This window comes from Cyphomyrmex costatus, unplaced genomic scaffold (assembly GCF_001594065.2).
Source record: "Cyphomyrmex costatus isolate MS0001 unplaced genomic scaffold, Ccosl1.0 scaffold754, whole genome shotgun sequence".
NCBI lineage: Eukaryota > Metazoa > Arthropoda > Insecta > Hymenoptera > Formicidae > Cyphomyrmex > Cyphomyrmex costatus.
The window spans coordinates 215167-232135 of NW_017280327.1; the positions used below are offsets into that span (position 1 = coordinate 215167).

General features: G+C 30.5%; 4 protein-coding genes across 4 annotated transcripts; 3 read left to right on the forward strand and 1 right to left on the reverse strand.

Annotated features, from left to right (window-relative positions):
* Positions 1-480: 480 nt before the first annotated feature.
* Membrin (Golgi SNAP receptor complex member 2) lies at positions 481-1315 on the forward strand. The gene is made up of 2 exons (XM_018548902.1): positions 481-745; positions 817-1315. The coding sequence occupies exons 1-2, from the start codon at positions 606-608 to the stop codon at positions 1313-1315; spliced, it is 639 nt and encodes a 212-aa protein (XP_018404404.1). The 5' UTR covers positions 481-605.
* Positions 1316-3110: 1795 nt separating this feature from the next.
* On the forward strand, positions 3111-4647 carry EloB (transcription elongation factor elongin B). The gene is made up of 3 exons (XM_018548905.1): positions 3111-3286; positions 3373-3466; positions 4046-4647. The coding sequence occupies exons 1-3, from the start codon at positions 3284-3286 to the stop codon at positions 4300-4302; spliced, it is 354 nt and encodes a 117-aa protein (XP_018404407.1). The 5' UTR covers positions 3111-3283; the 3' UTR covers positions 4303-4647.
* Positions 4648-5240: 593 nt separating this feature from the next.
* Positions 5241-9497, reverse strand: LOC108781039 (cysteine and histidine-rich domain-containing protein). The gene is made up of 9 exons (XM_018548903.1): positions 9237-9497; positions 8590-9152; positions 7449-7637; positions 7236-7365; positions 6376-6419; positions 6111-6276; positions 5813-6007; positions 5581-5721; positions 5241-5484 (listed from the first exon to the last, which is right to left on the reverse strand). The coding sequence occupies exons 1-9, from the start codon at positions 9313-9315 to the stop codon at positions 5342-5344; spliced, it is 1650 nt and encodes a 549-aa protein (XP_018404405.1). The 5' UTR covers positions 9316-9497; the 3' UTR covers positions 5241-5341.
* A 4348-nt stretch (positions 9498-13845) lies between these two features.
* Positions 13846-16778, forward strand: LOC108781040 (protein zwilch homolog). Its single transcript, XM_018548904.1, has 12 exons — positions 13846-14010; positions 14226-14292; positions 14371-14503; positions 14652-14886; positions 14957-15109; positions 15174-15326; positions 15418-15622; positions 15702-15781; positions 15858-16096; positions 16175-16402; positions 16505-16617; positions 16702-16778. Exons 1-12 carry the CDS (start codon positions 13891-13893, stop codon positions 16776-16778), a joined length of 1803 nt encoding a protein of 600 aa, XP_018404406.1. The 5' UTR covers positions 13846-13890.
* The last annotated feature ends 191 nt before the right edge of the window (positions 16779-16969 follow it).

Genomic DNA, 16969 nt, shown 5'->3' on the forward strand with positions numbered 1-16969 from the left:
ATTAACTAAATTACTGATAATGCTAAAGGCTGCCACACATACCTTCCGTAACAGTAATCATAAGGGCGGGTTCACACCTCGACGGAAAAGCAGAATAGCAGTAACCAATCAGAACTAGCGCTGGTAGTAAATAGTACAAACTAATAGAAAGTCGACTACCTGATTGGTTACTGCTTTTCCGCTTTCCGTTTTTCCGTCAAGGTGAATCCGGCTTAAGAGTGCTGTCCCATGATACGGAAATTACATCGGAACGGATAGGCAACACATCAAAGGTGCCGACAGAGAGTTGCGCTACTGTATATACTGTGGTTGGGGTCTAACTACCTTAATTGCTGCTTCCACTGTTTGACGCTTGACGGTTGCATATGAATGCACCTTTACATTTACAACTATATTTACACAATTGTAGATCGGTCTTCAGTTATACGAATTGACTGATTGTATTGACTCTGTAAATTTCATGTTCCACGGTCAGTACACGTCATTGGTAGCGTTTGTATTGATGTGTTTGTACTTCGTATATTTTTACTTGCGAATGCGAATTTGAGATTGTTTGGACACAGATTATTGATGTTAATAATCAAAATCCTTTTTATGCAAGCAAAATGGAAGCGTTGTATCATCAAACCAATAAATTAATACAAGAAACGCAGCACATTTTTTCACAGCTTGAGAGAAAAACATCCGACACGGATCTACAAGAAGTGAAGCAAACTATCGAGGATAAAATTATTCTTATCAACAGGTTATTAGAATTGATCATGATATTGTTTTTGCAAATTATTATGTACCACTAATTTTATATGATTTGATCAGTAATTGCGAACGACTCGACATGCTATGCCTCAAAGGTCCAATGTCGCAAAGGCAGAACAACAGAATGAGAGTGGATCAGCTGAAATATGACAGTCGTCATCTTAGCGCTGCCTTGAGCTCGTGGTGCCACCGTGTGATGCGGCAACAAAGGGAGGAGGCAGAAAGAGAGGCTTTACTGGCCAGGAAATTTACTACTAACGACCACGTGGACATCTTTATTGACCATTCCGTTCAACATAATAATAGCTTGCACAATGCCGTCCATGGTATAGATGACCTGTTGCATCAAGGTAGCAGTGTTTTGGATAACTTGAGATCTCAGAGAATAACATTAAAGGGAGCTCACAAACGTTTGATAGATATTGGTAATACCTTGGGACTTTCCAATACTACTATGAGGCTCATAGAGCAACGAGCCAAGCAAGATGGATTTATTTTAGTTGCTGGTATGACCTTTACTTGTATAGTAATTCTGTTGGTGATAATTTATCTCACTTAAGATATTCCAAAGATTGTTGTTCAGTATAATGTATCTGCGATTAATTGTAATTATGCTTTATATATATTTGTTAATTTCTGTAATAATTGCTATCAATTCTTATGAATGAAATAATGATTGTTGCAGCTTTCTAAAATTATTTACTCAAATATCAATTTACTGTAAAAATATTGTATGTATGTAAATATAGATTCTAAATAACGATGAATGTAACTTTTTTAATTTTATTTACTGTATTTATGCTAAAGTATAACATATTTGTACATTTTATTGTAAAACCAGCATTGATAGTATTTATCATAAACTTGTATTTAATTATGATTATCGAAGTTTTTTCGAAGGTTATATTAATCAAGTGTAAACTTCCAACAAGTGACACAAATAACACAGTGTGACACAGCGTATCATGATAACATCCTTGTTGTTCGCCAATGTTAAACAAGAATGAGATGATCACTGTGTTGTACTGTGTCGCTTATTGGAAAGCACACGAAGTTATTCATATTTTTAATGGAGAAATATGAAAAGATTTTAAGAATGTTATCTAATTATGGTAAAGGCGGGGTATTGAATACCCCGTTCAGATGAAATTTTGATAAAAATACACTCATTCGACGCGTTTTTGCACGAAACGAACTAATCTGGCAATAAAAAGTACTGCTCTGTCCTTCGAGATATTAAAATTGACTTCTTCTTCTTCTAAATTTGGGTGGCCCAGATTCCGGCAAAAACCGGATAAACGTGGCCAGTCGCAACAAAAGAAAATTATGTGTGTCAAAAGATAAATGTGAAATCAAAACGGATGATGCAATGACCGCGAGAATGGCGTTGCTCGACCGGTCCCCGGGCGCCTGCGTCTATGGCGTCGTCACGCCACAATAACGCGCGTCATGAGAGCAGGGGGCCTATTCTGTACACGCTTACCGACAACTGTCGGTGTCGTTAAGTAGCGATAATTCGGTGATATTATAATACTACTGTAGTATTTATGCGTTATATGTCTGAATGTTTCAGCGCGCAATTATGGGGGGGCTACATATGTGGTATATAAAAATTCACACATACTTATTATTAGCACTTTGATCCAGCTTTGACCGTTATAGGCGTTTAATTCCTTCCTTGTTTGTAGACAATTTACGGTCGATACAAAAATTAGTATTATTAAAATTGACGACTGTTGAGGTTAGAAAATCTGTCACAGTCACGAAATATGGCGATGCAAACTTACGTTTAGATCACATTTTCATGCTGACGTTTGACGCTCATTTTCAGCGTCAAAACAGATCACGTGATAAGAATTGACGAATAGCAAGTGCCAATTTTAATCACGTGATCTATTTTGACGCTAAAAATGAGCGTCAAGCGTCAGTATGAAATGGTATGTACCTTTAGGCGAGAAACACACACTTGCATAACGCATAAAGCATGTGCATAAGGAATTTCATTGGCCCATTTTCTTATGCATGAGTCAATGGGCCAATCAAATTCTTTATGTATATGGTTTATGCGTTATGCCTAGTTTATACTGGATGCGATGGGCGATGAACGACGAGCGATAACCAATAAAAGCTTTGCTTTAGCTCACACGACGATGTAAAGAAGAGTTCTTATTGGTTATCGCTCGTTACGCATCGCTCATCGCGCCTAGTGTGAACTAGGCATTATGCAAAAGCTGTGCTCCCCGCTTTAAAGCAAAGGAAAACAATACGGAGTTTATTTGGCTGTCAAATAATCAGCTGCGCGTGCGCGTACAGGGACACGCATGCGTTGGTAAATTCCACGATCAGGGGTTACTGCAGACTGCAGCGGCCGTGGGTCCCTGACCACCCCTGACCCTAAGCTGCTAGTAAACATAAGCTTTTGAGACGTAAAGCCACGTAAAACTACGTAAAACGGTCTCCAGTAACGGAGTGATATATTAACCTTATCGTTACATTGTAATATTAGGTGTATATAATTAGGTTCACAATGGTAAGAATTTGTTTTCTTTGCCTCGTCCGGTCAACGATTCAGGTCGGCTAACCTATAAGTCTATTCACGATCTTTTCCCGTTATAGGACGTATTTTTAATGATCAGGCGAAAAAAATTGACGATATTTACCGATGCAAAGGATGACACTACGGTCCTCGAGCTCAAGAAGATGATTGAAGGTAAGGCGTGCATGTCACAAATACGTTGGCAGCATCTTTTTCCTTGACATGTCGCTCGGCCATTCACAATTGAATGATTGTTACTTCAATAAAACGATTTGCGGTTTACTGAGTGAATGTATAATTAGACCTAATCAGTAGTATATATAGAATAAATTAATAGCGTATCAAATATATATATATGTATATATATGTCAAAAAATAATAAATTAAAAAGGAGCAAATAAGAGTTAGATAATAATTTGAAATGTATAAGAAGTCAAGAACTAAAATATATATATATATAGATATTTTAACTAATATTTATTTAAAGAACATCTTATTTTGATGAAAGCACGCTCATTAATGTAGGAATATTAGTAATTGAAAAATAAAATAAACTTCCTATGAAATTTGCTTCCAATTATGCTATCTTGTCTGGCTAAATATAATGTAGTCATGATAGAGTGTTCTGTTGTAACTACATTATATCCAGCTAGACTAGAACAATAATTGATTTGTATTAATAATTAAAAGTTATGTAAAAAAATAAAATCATTATATTCAATATTGGAGTTATCACTCACTTTTTTTTTTCAGGTATAATGAAAGTACCACCGGCGAATCAACAGCTATTTAATAAGGACAATCTTTTAATGTCAGATAACAAGACTTTACAGGATTATGGACTGACATCGTCAACTGCAAAAGCACAATGTCCTGCATTAGTCGGTTTAGCACTGCGTCAGTCTGACGGCCAGTTTGAACCTCTTGAAATGACACCTTTCTCATTACCACCGGATCTGCCTGATGTTATGAAGTCCCAGGAAAATAATGGCCAAGAGCAGTCTCCTTGAAATGATGCAAATAATATTGCGACAATGGACGATGAAGTTTTGTGTTCTGCGCAATTTAGTAATCGTCAGGGCAGCTCTGAATGGTAAAAAGGGTAAAAAAAGAAATCTTACGTACCATGTGTGTGAATACTAGAATGTGAATATGGTAATGAATGCCGTACGATTATTAGATACATGGAACTTTATACAAGTATTCAGAGCTGCAAAATTTTTTAATATTCAATTTAATAAGGATGATATATATAGTCACGCAATTGTCAGTCTTGTAAGGACATGTGATGAGTACTTGATTATTAGACTGAAAGTGATAATAAAAGTAAAAAAAATCTGCTCACAATTGTGCATCAAACCAAATTTATATAGCTATAAAATTATTAACTAAGTATTTTGTTATGGTCAAAGTACGAAATATAAATACCTCAGCTTACATTTAAGTTACAGGTATAGCTTAATTATTTTAAAGCATTTTTTTTTAATTTTCAAATTGAATCTCTCTCTCTCTCTCTCTCCCTCTCTCTCTCTCTCTCTCTCTGCTTTCATTTGTTTTGTATACGTATTTCTCTTATTACAAAGAAAATCAAATTAGATGCAATGTTTTGCATTACATTTTTTATTTAATATGTATGACTCGAGTGGATGTCTAAATTGCAAATTTGGTAGTTACATTGTATTGACATATAAGACAGACTGGATCTGATCTGATACAATACACAATCATAAATGTAAAATATAATGCTCTAATCAATGATCTTTAATTCTATAATATTGTATCCTATTATTGTCTAACTTATACAGTTTTATAACTAATGGCAACACCATTAACTATATGCTACGATAAGACTTGTAACAATACACAAGTAATGTCATGTTACGTGATAGTGAACAAAATATATTGTACATGATTACATATCTTTATTTCATATTTAAAAAATCCTCTAACATATATTTAGCTATTATTCATGTACACACATACAATTTTTTTTCTGATGGAATTGCGTGCTAAATTGGATAAATTTTAGTAATAAAAATAAGAATATCGTTAACTTGTTGAGTTCTTACATTTGCTAAGCATTTCTATTACAAAATCCCTATAGATATCTTTTTTACTTGGCACATAATGTCCACCTTCATGCTGTATCTCTTTCTTATTTGAGAATAAACAACTGATTTGCTCTGCCATTACTACAATAAAGAACAATTACATTAGCACTGATGAAGCATTGTTTAATGATAATCATATTGAATAAAACTTATGATATTAAAGTATTCATCATGTACCTGTTGGAATGACTTGATCGTTCTCTCCATAAATATGCAAGGAAGGTATATCGATTTCTTCATCATAATACTTTGCATGAGGTGCACACAATGACTTAAATCCAGATATCACAATAACAAAATTAAACTCAATTCGTAATACTACAAAAAGACAGCAATTATATATTTATTTTATATAAACATATACATATATGTACTACACTATATATATATGTGTTGTTTTTAAACTCACTTTTCTTCTTCTTCATAGCACATAGTATACTGACAAAAGCTGCTCCCTGTGAAAAACCCAATATTCCATCAAAAGGACCTTGTTCCGAGAATACTTTCTCAATCAAAGCTACACTGTCATCAAATCCTACACACAAGTTACTAGGCACTGTAGCTTTAAATACATGGTCCTCTGTATTAAACCACCATCCATATCCTATAATTCATATGTAACAATCGTTATTGCCCATTAAGTTACAAAGCAATCGCTTGGCAAGATAAAAAAGATTTGTAATTGTTTTTTTTTACTGATATTTCACCATTTTCATCGGTATCCTCTTGACCAATCTTATTTTTTTGGGACGGAACTTTATGTGGTGCTCTTATAAACGTGAATTCCATTTCTTTCTTAAACCCTTTTCTCAACGATCCTAATTTGGCACTAAAGATCACGTCTGATTGCATATATCCATGAAGCGCTAATATCTAAACAAGAGAAATATATTATTTTTTTACACATAAATATATTATTTATATACACATACATTAATTTACATTGATATTTCATATCAATAATTTATTTACCCGCAATTTCGATTTGGTGGCCAGCATCATTCGGCTACAAGCAGCTACAAGTATACAGATATCACATGATCAAAAAGGTTAGTAAACACTCTGTGATATACATTAAAACCTCCATATTCTGGAAACCTTGTTTTTAAGCCGGTTCGTTTTGCTTGCACTTTTTGTATTTAGAATCTTTAAATTTTCTCTTTTCAAAATAATTGAATATATATTTATTTCATTTTAATTGAATATACATTTATTTCACTTTAAATGCAACAATTTTTGAGAATTTCAAGCAATACAGACCTCTTTCTAAATTTGTTACTTCTGAAGAAATATAACAAAAAAATTTAATTATTACACAGCTGTAATTATGGTGAAAGTTGGATCATTAAACACACATTTATCATCATAAGTACAACATAACTTATAAATATGTTTTATAGGGAAATAAAACGTCTATGTGATGAAATATTAATTTAAATTTAATATTTTTTATTTCAATATTAATTTTTTTTTAGAAGAGACTAAACAAAAAATTAAATTATAATTATATACAAAAAATTAAACTTCATAAAAAATTTGCAACATTTCATGTATATTTACAAGTTAGAACTTTTTCAATTTAAACAAAAAATAATTTGTAATACATTTTCATGTATTTCCGTCGCATTAAGGATCGCTGTAATGAAAACGGTCAACATAACTTTTGTTAAAAAGATTTTTTTTTTACTTATCTTATTTAAATAAATCAAAAATGAATTACAATTTCATCAATTTAATTATACATTTTTAACTATTAAAAATTCTCTGTATTTAAAGATTACTAAGATCCATAGCTTCAATTTGTGAATTGAGATTTGTAATATTTTCATTACTTTCAGAATTTCTTGGCTTTGCTTCTGTAGAAACATCCAACTTTGGCCAAGAACCAGGTTCGGTCTTCTTTAATTTAATTTCTACTTTAGTTGGCAGCATATGTACACTACTTTGCTCGACATTAACAATCTAAAGGATAAAGATAAATGTACATCATAAACACTGTTTGTCAATTACACATTCCAAACTAAAATATTAAAATTAATACATACTCCTTTCAATTCTATATCAAGATAATATCTCGAGTTTTCTTCTATAAAGAATAAATCTACAGTCAGATGGATGGGATTTAATTTTATGACGGACTGACTGGGTAGATATTTTTTTGCAAATATAGAAACGACTACATATGCTCCTGTTTGATGCCAGTCCATTCTGCATTGAGCCTTCTTTCCCATACTCTGTAAAAAATTGTGACAATTGTCAAAGATAAATACAGGGTAAGACATTTAATTAAAACAAGTCACCTGAATAACTCGCTTGTTTTTAACAATAAAAGGAAAAGTATCAAACAAAAGTTGCTCGGTTTTGAGAGATACATAATGTGATGTCGATAATTGTTTTGTAGGCGGAGACATAAAAGATAGACAAAGGTCAAATTTGTTTTTTTAAATGGATTATGTTTTTTTATTTACATTTTGATAGAGCATTTTAAGACAAATACAGTGACTTATAATTGAAGATCATTCAAGGTTATGCAAGATATTGCACATAGCATTATCCATATTTACTGAATAGTTTAAATCAGTTTGAATTTATCTATTGATCCAAGTGTCTTGCAAAATCCGTTATATAAAAGTAGAAAAAGTCAATATGATTTTTATCTATGACAATCTATATATTTCACAAAACACACATTTTGATTGATAGATAAATTCAAACTGATCAGTAAATATGGGTAATGCCATGTATGATTCAATATTTATTCACATACTGTGATACTTGAACGATTAACGGTACACCAACAAGCAGAGAAAACACAAAATTGTTCGAAAAGTGCCTTGAAATAATTTATTTTCCATTCAATCATTTTCCATTATTGACCTTGCTTAACCTTGAATAACCTTCAATTATAGGTCACTGTATTTGTCTTAAAATGCTTTATCAGAATGTAAATAAAAAAACATAATTCACCTGTGTCTATCTTTTATACCTTCACCTACAAAATTATTGACATCACATTATGTGTGTCTCTCAAAACGGAGTAAATTTTGTTTGAAACTTCCTTCTATTGTTAAAAACAAGCAAGTTATTCAGGTGACTTGTTTTAAATGTCTCACTCTGTATTAAATGACTATTAAATAAATTTAATATTAAATAATTGATATTATGAATTATCTATAAATGATATACCTTGGAAAACCATATATGTTTGCCTTGCATACAGCCTGGCTGATCCAAAAACAATGAAAATTCTGTAGTTTTCTTTTTACAACAAGACCAATATTTCAGCCCTTCATGAAAGATAGGTACACCAGGATGATAATTGCAAACCTCTTCATCAGAGACAATCCCTGTATAAGTCCCCTTGCAGGAATTGTTTTTACAAGTTTGTCCTATCTGTATTATACTATCAGTTGATTTGTCAACTTCTAAAGCTGTCAACCCTTTAATTTGTTCTAGTAGAGCAGGAGATATTATTGGCGACAGTATAAGCTGAGACGAGTTAAACGGAGGTCTCTCCAGGAATGCTCCATTGCTTACAGCCCCTGTGACAACCCGTATTACTTCATCAACTTTGCATTTATCGACTGGCAGTTTCTCTGGTTCTAATGGTTTCACATTGGAGTGCTTTGACTTCGTACATCCCTTGATATTCAAGAATTCAGTGAAGTCTATACATTTTTTGTTGCAACAAGACCATCCTTTGTATGCATCGTGAAACACTGGATTTCCTGGATGATGAAGGCAATTGTCTGGGGAAAAAATCATAAGAGCATCTTTTTTCAAATATAATTAATTTAATATGAAAAATATAATAAAATGTGCAAACAGCTTACCGTCTTTATTGTCGTTTGGATCGAATTTCTTTCCACAACCGCGATGATAACAATGCAACAGATCTATTTCCTGTGACATCTCGAAAGGATCTCTTTAAACGTTTGAGTATTTGCACTTATCTGCCCCACTAAGTTTTGGAAGAACAGCTCGATAAATCGCTCATACGCTTTTCTCTCTCTCTCTCTCTCTCTCACGATATCTTTTCCAACTTTGTCAGGTTTTGTTTTTAGCAATTTCTAGAATACTCCAAGCAATCCAAATCAGGCTAAAAACCAAAGAGGACAGATGGCATACGGCATAGACAAATATATCTATGATAAAAGTGTTCCGAATCTCGATTAATCTCGATCGATTCGATACAGTCGCTGTACTTAGAGGACTGTAGTTTGCGGTTTCTCGGCCAGATTGCGCTGAAAATCATCTTTGTTTTTCCATGATTTGATTTAAAGGGAAACCGCTGAAATCCGTTTAAATCCGTTATCGAAATCAATCGAGACGCTGTCAATTAATTGTCGGGTGTCGTGTTTCGGTGCTGTTCGGTGCTTCTCGACGTATCCGCATCTCAGACTGTAAACCGCTCGTTGAAGAGTTGTCTCGAATATTAGTAAAAATGAAAAGATCAAAACCGAGAACTAAAAATATGTCCAGGTAAGCGAGAGACGGATTCATCTAAAATCGCACGTTTTGTTCTTAAAGAAGCACAATGAGTATTCTATACATAAAATTCTATGTATAAAATTATCGATATATTCTATATTATTATTTAGTGTGAGATAATAATAATTGACAGGAGAAATTTAATTTTTTAGCAACTCAAAAAACATAGGGATACAGACTGAAAATATTGATAGTCTTATAGAGATTGCCAGGTTGGAAGAACAAGTAAAAATAATGCAACTTGAGATTAGTGTCTTAAGAAAACATATGGAAATCTCGAAGAAGTCTGATGATATTGCACATCATCGAGCTGTTCCTCTCACTCCAACGGCAACAGCCAAAGTTAATGTGGAGAAACTTGGATGTGGCTGTAAAGGAAATTGTTCGTCACGGATTTGTGGTTGTGTAAAAAAAAATAATAAATGTAACCTGTCATGTAAATGTGATGATAAAGTGTGTCATAATCAGGTAAATACATTAACAAGAAAGGAAGAAGAATGTTTAATGGTTTAGCTGGATCTTATTACTCATATAAAATAATAAAATAAACATGTTAATCATATTCTGATCATTTTTAGTATAATTGTACATAAATTAGTTCAGATGCAATATGAGTATAAAACAAATAATTAAGGAATTAATTTATGTACAATTATACTGAAGATGATCAGAATATAATCAAAACATTTATTTTATACTATTGACATAAAAGTTTTTTAAATATATAACGTTTGCTACTGACATCCAGCATTATGGCTGTATTGCTTCTTTAATTATATTTTGTTAATATATTAAAATCTATAAATATTTTTATTGTGAAAAATATTGTATTGACTGGGGATTGAATCAGAATTTCTAAAATTCTGTACAAGTATCCTATGTCTCTAGATCACTAAGGCCTTACTAGTATTTTTCATAATACTTAGTTTATGTATACATTTCTATTTTCAGGCAACATATATAAACATTTATAAACAATATTAAATCAAGAATTTCTAGGATTGTACATTACCTACATTAATAACTTAACTAATAATTAAATATTAACTAATAGTTAAAAAATTTAAATTCTGAAAAATTAACGTTTTAAAAGTCAAACAAAGAGCATGTAAACCTATCGTTATATTTTGTAAAAGTTGTTATAAAATATATTTTTTTTATAATTTAATAATTTTTTATAATATATTTAACAGTAGGCTTATATGTTTCTTATTTGACTCTTATTATTTACATTTAAAGCTTATATTTGATACATTGTAACTTTTTTAAAATTTAACTTGAAAAGATTTTATATAGAAATTTATTTTGTAGAAATCAAATCAAAGTCATGAAGATAAAGAAAATATTAATACAATTGATATGACTTCTAAGAATAAAAATAGGAAGGAAAATGAAACTACAGAGAGAAACCAGAGGGGTCTGTTTAGTCCAAATGTGAAAGAGCTCTCCAAAGTTTTTGAAGACATTCAATTTAATGATATTGAATTTAGTTCTAATGAGAAGAATATGGTTATCAAAAACTTACAAACAGATTTACATGGTATCAACAATGTACAACTCAGGAGAAACCTGAAGAAGAAAGGAGAAAACAATAAGAAACAGCAAGAATTCATGAAGGAACAGGTAAAAGAATGAGAATAAAAGCTATAGAAATTTTGATAATAGTATTTTTTACGAAAATAATATTTTTAAGATTGTGAAAAATGATTTTAAAAAAATAACTTTGGATTCTCAAAATATCATTCCGAGTTTCTATGATATTTTTAAAAAAGTTGATATGATATTTTTAAAAATGATTTAATGCAAGAGAGAGAGAGAGAGAGAGAGATATATCAAAGAAAAGTTTTCTATTAAACACATGAATTGTATGTATCTCGTATATTTTTATAAGATTTTATGAGAAATTTTTTGTATTCAACAAAATTATTAATATTTCTTAACATTTCTCAACTTTTTAACATACTTTTTATTGAATTTTTACAAATACAGGTACTATTTGATCCAATGAAACCAAGACATCAATTATCACGAACACCACCAAAACAATTTGAGAAATCACCGGAAGTTGAAATTACAATTCAATCTCAACTACAATCTAAACCAACTCGAGAAGTAATATCTTCCCATACATGTCAAGGTATATTGATATTTTTAATTAAATTAATAAAATTGCGCTATTGATGAAACAATACTGTATATATAAATTTAGAAAATTTTAATTTATTATTTTGTTGAATGTCCCTAATCTTGATAGTTATATGTATAATATATTTGTTAGTTCTTAATGGTTAGAATAACTAACCATTAAAGTAAAATTGAAGTTAAGAAATTGAAGTTAAGAAGAATGAAATTAATTGAGGAATAAATTATAATTATGTAATTTTTAAATAATATCTTTAAGTATAAAAGAAATATAGTTGCTTACATTTCTTTTATACTTAATTGTTTATAATTCAAAAGTACCAATAAATTTTAATATAGAATAACTGTCATATCAAATTTTTTTTATAATATTAACAATTAATTAATTAAAAGAGGTTATGGTAGAAACGACAAAAACAATTAGTATATTTTTAAATATAACCAAAAAATTATTCTATAAGCTATATGTGATGCACAATGAATTTCAGATATGAAAGAAGAAAAAATTAATTGGGAAGAACACTCTGCACAATTAATTCCTTGCAAAAAATGCAAAAGAACTTTCATGCCCTCGCGGATCCAGAAACATGAAGCTTGCTGTCTAGGATCTAAATATTGAAAGATTTAAATATTGAAAGAATGTTCATATTGAAAAAAAACAGATATTGCTTACTTTTTTTAATTTTATGTATCCCTTTGTGACTTATAATCTTTTAATTTTATCTTGAAGACAAGAATATATAATGTTAATTTTAGTATATAATTAATTATTTTAAATGTAGTGTTATTTTAAAATGTATCTAAAAGATAAATTGGTATAAACTATTTTTTTGTAATTACATTCTGATTCTTTGTACATAAATAAAATAGATTAGTAGAGAATCTCGTATATAGAACCAATCATGTTTTTTAATTATAAGAAATTATTGTATACATTTATGAAAAAAATATACGTGAATATAACTTGGCAATGTTAAAATAATTTTTTATAGAAATATGTATGTATACTTTTGGAAATATATACTTTTTATATACCGTAAAAAATATATGTGTAAATACTGATAAAAGTATAATAATAATAATGAATGTAATACTAAGACTCCCAAAATTCAACAATAAATTGAAAATTAAATGGAAATCATTGCGATAAACAATGTGCAATTTTTTCTATTTAATAAAACTTTAATAATCGAAATACAAATTAATTTCACATGTATTAATTAATTGGACATATAAAAACTGCAGCTTTCAAATTGCTTCAATCCTTCAATTATTACAAATTTACTTATGATATACTTACAAATTTATTTTATAATATAATATTTGTTAATATTAAATTTAAAAAATAAGAAATGTAACTTATATAAAGTGCCCATTTCCACCAATGCAGATTAATTTTAATCTCGGTTCAATTTGCTTTTCATCTTTTTCTAATTCTAAAAATTTGAAAAAGATTAACAGTAAGTTAAACCGAGATTAAAGTTAATCTGTATTGGTGGAAACAGGCATAGGACGACTATTAGGGCCTCTTTCACCAACGCCGATTAACTTAATCGACGATTAGTTCATTGGAATTGACCAATCGCGTCTGTCGTCAAAACTAAATGATAAATGCGATTGGTCAATTCCAATGGACTAATCGTCGATAAAGTTAATCGGCGTTGGTGAAAGAGGCCCCCTGAAGTCCGCTAAACGTGCCCATTGGTGACTTTGCAAATGCGCCATCTTGATCCTATTTAATTCATACTACAAATTCAAATTAAACTGAACTTGCGGTACTATCACTGTGAGTTGCCATATCCAGTCGGGAGAAAAATAAAGATTGAAGAACAAGAAAACTATTGAAGTGGTAAAATGGATCGTCTAAATGATATCTTGGGACCACACATTCGAGCCAGTAAAACTAAATTGTCGTACGTGGATGAATTATTTCCTGATCTTAAAGATAATCCGTACATTATCCTTCATAAAAATGTAAGTATCATGTAAAACCACAATTGGTAATTATGAAAAAGAGCTCCGACCTCACCAATTTTAGTGAAATTAGGCTCATTCAACGCGTTTTTGCACGAAACGAAAGAATCTGGTAGAAAAAAAATCATATTCCAAGCAGACTTCGGAGCTCTTCTTCATAATTACCTCACAATTTCCTCTCATAATCCACAAAATGATATAGTGATCTGCTCCAGGTTCCTGGCGTATGGCACCTCTTGGACCACGAAAAGAAAGAAGGAAGCTTCAACGAGCATTCAATAAGTAATGAAGCGTTTAACTCTAATTGTAGAGTTATTTTCACTCTATCAAGAAATATATAAAATTTGAAATGTTCTTTAGGACATGATGTAAGTGGTTCGCCTTTGGAGTATTCATTTGGTAATTGTGAATTCGATAACTCTGTTGTCTTAACAAAACAGAATTGGCGAAAAGAAGAAGAGTCATATTTACCATTGAACAGAATGGATGCAAGGTATATACGGAGTCAATGAGATTAAGGGATATCTGATATCTAATAAGGAATAAGGAAATTAATACATGTATATAGTTGTATATACACTTAATTATTAAATAGAATTATTGAAAGATATTTGTAATATACATCAAAGTACACTTTCCAGTAATGCAGTGAATATATGTCTTGAACATCTTGATACTAATGCTTTGCCAATACTAGCTCTCTGTGATGGAAAAGATCCTAAGCAGAGCAGGCTTATTGGTACCATGGTTTCCCAAGATTGGTTTACCACACTAGAAGCTGTTTCGACTGATACGACAAGTCTGGCTACAGTAAAGAACAAACGTCACAAAGCTATACAGGAACATCTTAAACATCCATTTACACAAGAACATAATGTATGTAATATATAAGAGTAATTGTTTTAACATTGGAAATAGGAAATTAATTGATTTTTTATATATGTAGATTAAAATATCTTTGTTCAGTGCTCTTGACTTGTTTGGGATGAAACAAGAAACAATTGATTGGGATAAGACTACCAAAAGTGATTTCGAAGGAAGCATTAACATTGAAATGCATTCAAGTAGCTTAGATTCAAAACCGTCAAAAATTACTTTGGTTTGTAAACGTAAAAGATTGAAAATATTACATATATTCTTGTACCTATACAATATTTTTGTAGATAGCTCAAATAAATGCCGAATGGAAGAATAGCCTATTAAAAGAACTGAGAGATCAATTATTTTTATTAAGCCAGTATTTATCAACAATAGATGAGTGTAAGAAAAATCTTGGACTGCAACACTCAACAATATTTACAACATTATATTTAGAAGTAAACAAATTTTTGTATATTTCCCTAAAAACTTACTATTATTTTTCCTATCTCTGATTATGTATATAAATTATGTATATAAATATTTTAGGAACACGACATCATAAATGAAAAATTAAATCTTTTGCTGAATGGAGATTTCAGTTTTCAGAAGTCTGATAATAGCAATGTTAAGGAAAACAATCACATCAACAAGGAAAATTTTGAAATTGATGCAAAGCTGCGGGAACGTGTGCAAAATATTTTTTTGAGACATGATGCAGATTTCACTGATTTCTTATGGGAAATACTTATAAGTAAGTTTGAAATGTTTTAAGTGTATTTGTTTATTATATCTTACATTGTTAGCTGATTGTGTATTCTCCATATGCAAAGAGGCTTCAACATATCCACAAATGATAAACTATATAGAAATAGTTTTGAAGGAAATTATCGAACATAAATTTAGACCGCAGGTAATTAATCTGGTTTATCTCAATTATAAATTTAAGTTTAAAAAATTTGTACATACTATTTTGAAATATGTTTTAGATCAATGACACAAATTTAACAAGATTTGTGAAATGTATTTCCAATCTGCATCATCAAGAAACAATATCTCATTTATTAGTGGGAAGTGTACCATTAGAACTTGTTGTAGATATGGGATTTGAGAAGCTTATTCGAGATTATTTACATATCTTAAGAGGAGCGCGATTTATCAATCTACACGATATTCGACAAAAACTAAATAATATATCTTCCGGAATTTTTAATACAGAGAATTACAGGTAATACAAATATAGAAAATATTGTTAATTTAACAGATCAGAATTAATTAGCATTAACTACGACTTTATTATTTGCAGGAATAAGTTGATAATATTAGCACAAATGCATATCTGTCTGGAATGTATGTTACTTATTGAAACACATCTGGAATGTCCAATTGAAAATTTGCAAAGTCTGTTTGCTTACGTTTGCAAAGAATTTGTATCTGAACAGTCTCCTTTGCAGCATTATTCTGATCTTTGTAGTCGAATTTTTACTTTTACGGTGCTTTTACCCAACTCGTTAGCTAATGAGTTAAGCAAAATGTACGCTGATAGTATTGATACAAACATCAAAAAAAATTTTATTTACCTGTGAAATAATACAAAACTAGTAAATGCTACAAAACACACTGTATCTTATTTTAGGAATCCCTCTATATGGAGAGCTTCTGTTTCGTCTCATTCTGCCACGTCGATACTGACTACTACTACCTATTACAACAAACTGCCTATTTTTCCAACAAATATATATTCTACTGGTAAAACAAATAACTAAAAAGAAAAGAAACTTATATGATAAAACTGAATTCTTCTACTAATTTTATTCTACTTTTTTTCTACAGACAATGTAGATGTACAAGAAGAAATAGTCTATGGCATAAGCGCTATATCATCATCGGCAAAGTATAAAAAACTGTGAAATGTAACGCTCTTGAACTAAAAAAATTAATTAAAACTTTAGAATTGTGAAATTTTGAATAAACGAAACATGGTGCATAATGTAATTGAGTTTAATTAATAATTGATAAAGTTATAAAAGCAATCTCATAAATCTTCAAATACAGTTACATGTATTAGATATATAAATATAACTACATTTATGAGTGTTTT

Coding starts and splice junctions, on each gene's coding strand:
- Membrin (XM_018548902.1), top strand. CDS start 606: ATGGAAGCGTTGTATCATCAAACCAATAAATTAATACAAGAAACGCAG. Junction 746..816: donor AAAATTATTCTTATCAACAG/GTTATTAGAATT, acceptor TGATTTGATCAG/TAATTGCGAACGACTCGACA.
- LOC108781039 (XM_018548903.1), bottom strand. CDS start 9,315: ATGTCACAGGAAATAGATCTGTTGCATTGTTATCATCGCGGTTGTGGA. Junction 9,153..9,236: donor TCCAAACGACAATAAAGACG/GTAAGCTGTTTG, acceptor TTTTTTCCCCAG/ACAATTGCCTTCATCATCCA. Junction 6,008..6,110: donor AGAGGATACCGATGAAAATG/GTGAAATATCAG, acceptor TATGAATTATAG/GATATGGATGGTGGTTTAAT.
- LOC108781040 (XM_018548904.1), top strand. CDS start 13,891: ATGGATCGTCTAAATGATATCTTGGGACCACACATTCGAGCCAGTAAA. Junction 15,110..15,173: donor AACCGTCAAAAATTACTTTG/GTTTGTAAACGT, acceptor ATATTTTTGTAG/ATAGCTCAAATAAATGCCGA. Junction 16,618..16,701: donor AACAAATATATATTCTACTG/GTAAAACAAATA, acceptor TTTTTTCTACAG/ACAATGTAGATGTACAAGAA.
- EloB (XM_018548905.1), top strand. Junction 3,467..4,045: donor GCTCAAGAAGATGATTGAAG/GTAAGGCGTGCA, acceptor TTTTTTTTTCAG/GTATAATGAAAGTACCACCG.